Source organism: Vespula pensylvanica, chromosome 11, assembly GCF_014466175.1.
Source record: "Vespula pensylvanica isolate Volc-1 chromosome 11, ASM1446617v1, whole genome shotgun sequence".
NCBI lineage: Eukaryota > Metazoa > Arthropoda > Insecta > Hymenoptera > Vespidae > Vespula > Vespula pensylvanica.
In genome coordinates, this window is record NC_057695.1 from 320810 (window position 1) to 326595 (window position 5786).

The 5786-nt window shown below is 31.6% G+C and overlaps 1 protein-coding gene and 1 non-coding gene across 6 annotated transcripts in view; both read right to left on the reverse strand.

The window, feature by feature from the left end:
* LOC122633076 (mucin-5AC-like) overlaps window positions 1-5786 on the reverse strand; it is a 49894-nt gene that overhangs the window by 9368 nt on the left and 34740 nt on the right. For all 5 annotated transcript variants that reach the window (XM_043820586.1, XM_043820585.1, XM_043820587.1 and 2 more), the window contains exons 2-3: window positions 4547-4749; window positions 324-572 (exon numbers count right to left, since the gene is read on the reverse strand). In XM_043820586.1, the coding sequence (XP_043676521.1) occupies window positions 324-572; window positions 4547-4749 (452 nt within the window). The remainder of the gene's footprint in view (window positions 1-323; window positions 573-4546; window positions 4750-5786) is intronic.
* Trnap-ugg lies at window positions 5387-5458 on the reverse strand. The gene has a single exon. It is a non-coding gene; the product is annotated as a tRNA-Pro (tRNA).

Genomic DNA, 5786 nt, shown 5'->3' on the forward strand with positions numbered 1-5786 from the left:
AAAAAAAAAAGAAAGAAAAAGAAAGAAAAAAGAAAGAACAAGGAAAAAAAGAACATTATTTGACTCGATTCTTCTCCATCTGATTCATTTTCTGAACAGTTTTATTTTGTTATACTGAAATTTGTTCTTTTTATTTCTCCGTATTAACAAACATTATTCAATCGTGTGAAATTGTCATTCGTTCGAACGATCGTTCCCTTTTTCTTTTCTTTTTTTTTCTCTTTTCTCTTTTGTGTTCAATTCCTAATGTCATAAAAAGATGAGAGAGAAAAAAAAGAAAGTAATGTGATTATACAAAGTAGACTTATAGTAAATGAACTTACCAAGCATCTTGACACTTTGAACCGGACTGACAGGGTAGAAATCCCCATGTAAGGGACAGTGGAAGCCCACTCTACGTTCCCTCCTTCTCGCACGTCTCGTAAGCATGCAAAGTAGTATACCTAGGGCAAGCATAAGTGCACCAACGACGATACATATCGGACCGAGGATACGCGAATTTCCGGTGAATGCTATACGAGCTGCATACGAGTCTTTATCCTCGTCTTCTCCTGGGCCACGATACGAAGCGGCTGAAAGCAAAACAGAAAAAAGAAATAATAATAATAATAACGACAACAACAACAACAACAATAATAATAATAATAATAATAAGACGAAGAAGAATGATAAAAATTAAATCCAATGAAGTATGATGATCTACGTAAAAGTCTAGATAAATAAAGAAATGTATAAACACAAAAAAGATTTTATATATGGGAAATGATTAAAAATGATGAATAAATAATGATAAAAGTAAAGATTTTATATGTCGGAAGTAATTAAAAATAATGTTGTGAAACGATATTAACAAAATTTAAAAAAAAAAAAGAAAAAAAAAAATACTCGAAACGCATCAGGCTATTTTTTCTTTTTTTTTTCTTTGTCGAATTGTAAAAAATATTCCTGGACTAGTAGTTTTAGGAATTAATAAAAAAACTAAAAAAAAAAAAAACCGAGAAAAAAGGAAGGGTATAAAGAATTAATCTCGAAGAATAACAATCGAAGAATTTTTAATATTATCTAGAAAGAAACCGTTCGAACTTATTCAACGATTACAACAATCGCATAAATGCAATAAAGATAAGATATAAATGAAGTCATGTGAACTTCACTTTCATACTCCTCCTTCTCTCTTCCAGATACACACACACACACATACACACACTCAAACGCATACAGAATATATACAATGCATACATACACAGAGAGATATTCGAAAGAAAAAAAATTTGCTGTAGTAATAATGTAGTAGGACCGGTCTCTTGAGCACTCAAGAAAACAGTGTGAGAGAAAGAGAAAGAGAGAGAGAGAGAGAGAGAAAGATACAGTGAGAGTGTGAGAAAAAAAGAAAAAGAAAAAGAGAGAGAGAGAGAGAGAGAGAAAGAAACAAAGATGGAAGGAAGGAGAAGCCGGTTTTGATAAATCGACTGGTAAGAAACAACGAAACGAAATGAGGACCATATCCCGAAGCACCAAACGACGACAAGGACAACAACAACAACGACAGCGATGTAAAACGACCATCTGTTAGTCCACAGATAGATAGAGAGAGAGAGAGAAAGAGAGAGAGAGAGAGACAGAACATAACCCTTTTTCTTCTATCTATCCTACAGCCAAAGTTGAAGCAACTCTGTTGCTAGGGTCAATGTACTCCTTCCAGTCGTGGTATCTTCTCCGATGACCGTCATTTTTGTTTTGTTTTGTCACATTTTTTTTTTATTATTCTTCTTTTTTTTCTCTTTCGTTCCTTTTTCACTCGCCTTCTACGAAACGAGCGAGCGCCATTTTTGTTTCAGCGATCGCTTCTTTGTGCGAATGTTAAAGGAGTTGAATGGATTTAGAGAGAAAAATGAATAAGAAAAAAAAAAAGAAAAAAAAAAGAAGAGTAGAATTACAAAAGAAAAAATAAATAAATAAAAGGAGATATGACGCGGGGAAATGTTTTGCACTTCCTACTTGCACTTCCTCTCTTCTTCTGAATGTTCGAAACGATTAAAAAAAAATTAGAGAGAGAGAGAGAGAGAGAGAGGGGAGAGAAGAAGAATGGACGATACAAACATCTTCGTTTCTCTTTCGCGAATTTCTTCTTCTATTGAATATCTGAAGAAATGAAAAAAGTAAGAGGTAAAGGAAAGAACACACGGTGGAAACATTTTTATTTTATTTTTCTCGCGATCTCTTTCTTTGAGCGTTTACAAACAATTAAAAAAAGGAAAGAAAAAAAAAAAAAGGAAAGAGAAAAGGATGAAGAAAAAAATATATATATATATTAAAAGAAAAGAAACAACAAGAAAATAGACGAGTTAAACAACGATCTTTGCGTTTTAAACACTTTGTACGTTTAGAAAAAAAAAAAAAAAAAAAAGAAAAGAAAAGACAAGAAAAAAAAATTACGAAAAGATTAAAACGAAGAGAGAGAGAGAGAGAGAGAGTGAGAGAAAAAAAGAAAAAGAAAAAGAAAACAGAATCGGAAGAACATTTTTATCTCTTTTCCCGTATATCTTCTTTGAACGTTTGCAGGTAGATTACAAAGAGAAAAAGAGGAAAAGAAAATAAAAGAAAAGAAAGAAAGAAAAAAAAAAAAGAATTAGAAAAAATAGACGAATAACTAGCGAAGATAAAGAGGTACGGTATCTATTTCTATTCGTTGATAATACGATAGAGTTACGTACGTAATGCAAACTATGGAAACGTGTGACGATGACACGTGATTCAATCCAAACTGACAAACTCGAGCAGAAAACGGATCAATGCTGTAATTTATGTACATATACATACACATATAATATGCATGTTCTATATATACTTTATATATATAAATAAATAAATATATATATATATATACACACACATATATATATATATGTTCGGTGATATATGTAGACTACGCATTACTATTGAATAGGAAGCCTCTTGTAAATTTCCTACACACACACACACACACACACACACACACACAGAGAGATGCATACACATTAACACTGTACAAACGGATTATTCATTTCTACTATGAAGCCCTATATATGTATATCCCTCTCTAAAGTAGCATCCGATATACTTAATGAATCTATAACGAAAGCTTATCTACACACACACACACACGTATATGTAATATACATATATGTATATGTGTATATATATATATATATATATATATATATACACATATAAATACATATGGCGAAGTCGAGTTCGATAGAGACTCATCTGGATTAAACTCGATTCACGTCCACGCGCGATTTTCTATCTAGAACAGGCCAAAAGTCCTTATATGGTCTTAAAAGTTTCTCTTACAAAACTCGTATCAAAAATCAATTATTCCTATTCGTGGCACACTTCTTCCTCTTTTTTTTTCTTTTTTTTTTTTTTTTAAGGCTTCCATTTAAACCACATAGTTTTACGACCGACGAGTTGTCCTACATATTCTATTCTACGATCGATAAAAAAATATTAGCGTTAAATAGAGTTGTTGAAGAATGAAAAATAAGTAATTAACGAGATCGAGAAAATTTTGACTCGTTTAGAAACTTTTCATTTGTTAGAAACTTACCATCGATTTAAATAACGAATTTTTAATCGATTTGTTTTATTTATATTTTCCTTTCTTCTTTTATTTTCCTAGTTAAAAACTAAGAAAATCGCGATAAAACAAAGTTGATTGAACATTTTGAAATTGCATGAATGTAGGAGAATTTGTCGGATTTCTTTCTTTCTTTCTTTATTTATTTATTTATTTATCAAATATCATAGCAGTTATGGTCATATATATTATTACCGATCGATAATGTCTGGAAATAAATAAAAGCAGATTTTTGATATCCGTCAATGTTCGTGACAGGCAATGAAAACAACCAAAAGCGAGATAAGCTCTTATCTATAATGAAAAATATAAATAGAACTACGTGTTTATATATTGTTATGCTGTTATATCTAAATTTAATCGATTCGTCGAAATATACGTTCCAAATATAAAATGCGTTGAAAAAAAGAAATAATAATAATAAAAAGAAAAAAAAAGAGAGAGAGAGAGAACCATTTCATTTTCATTTTTCATTTAACATTTTGAGATAGAACGATCTAATATTTGAATATATATTGTGTGTGTATATGTGCGTGTGCATTGCATTCGCATCATCTGGATCATTAAATTTCCTATTAACTCGAAAACAACCGAAGTGATTTAGAATTAATACGATACAATTGTACGATCAAAGCATAGCAAATGATTCCATCGACGAATTTATCCAAATTTTATTTACAGATCAGGCTAAACATTTCTTTAGCTGACTAAAAAAAAAAACAAGGTTCGTAGTTTCCTAAAAAAAAAAATTAACATCGAATAATTGATATAATTGTCTAAAAACTTTTGACCCGTTCTCCTGAAAAATTCTTCAAATTAATTGAAAAGGAAAAAAAGAAAAAATAAATAAATAACTAAATAATTAAATGAATAAAAACGAAAAGAACGGTGTTATAAAATGAGAGAATATAATAAAATACGAACCAGTGAGAACAGCGCCAACGAGCATGAAAAGAAATCCAAATGCCGGAAGAGCAATCTGGCAGTTCGCTGCTATTACAACCCCGGCAACCATTAGACCACCCTCGATCTTCTCCACTCTCAAACGTGAAATCGGGGTTGGGCACTTCAATTTCGAACCGAAGCCACCACTCAGCATTCCCTCCTCGGTCGCCATTGCGCTCGGTCTAAAATCACGTGAAAATACACTTAATTTGTTATAACGGCCTTGAAAATCTAACACGATCCAGACATCACACATTTATTCTCCCAAAAAAAAAAGAAAGAAAAAAGAAAAAAGATCTTGATTATCTGACTGCTGTTTGTCAGAAAGTCAAGATAAATCGTAATAATCTCTCATTAAAAATAAATAAAAAAGAAAAGGAATAACGCATGTGTGTGTGTGTGTGTGTGTGTGTGTGTGTGTGTGTGTATGAGTTGCGCCGAAAGTTCTCAGATGATTAAAAAAAATAATTAATTATTCTATCTGTCCCGAGAGACTTTCTTTCAGCTAATTTTCTCGTTGCTTTTATTTTGTTTTTTCCTTGTATCTTTTGGACTGTAAAAATAACTAAGCATCTAGGAACTTTTGACCCACTTAGGAACTCTCGGTTTATTCCATTTACGACATATTGCATTTTTTATATATACGATGATAAAAGATATTGGATCACTCCTAAAGCCCACGTTTACTTGCTATATCCAAACGAATTATTAAATTGGTAGATAAAAGAAAAAAATATATAAAGAAAAAAAAAGAAGAAAAAAGGAAAAAAAAAGAAAAAAAAAAGATTTTGAAAAAGAAAAAAAAAGAAAAAAAAATTCGGGCTCAGCCGGGATTTGAACCCGGGACCTCTCGCACCCAAAGCGAGAATCATACCCCTAGACCACTGAGCCGATTTGTAGTGATGGTTTGATGAATGCTACTACATCATCACATCACCGTTCTACCTACTATTAAAAACGATATATATATACACACATCACACATATATATATGTGTGTAATTCGAGAGTCGATTTCTACTTCCTATTATATACATGTAACATATATTTACGTACGTATATACTTAATTACATAACATGTACATATATTTTGCATTGCGATCGGAGAAGATAGTTGGAGGAAAAAAGCAATAAAAAAAAAAGAAGAATAAAAAAAAAAATTAAGCCGGGCTCAGCCGGGATTTGAACCCGGGACCTCTCGCACCCAAAGCGAGAATCAT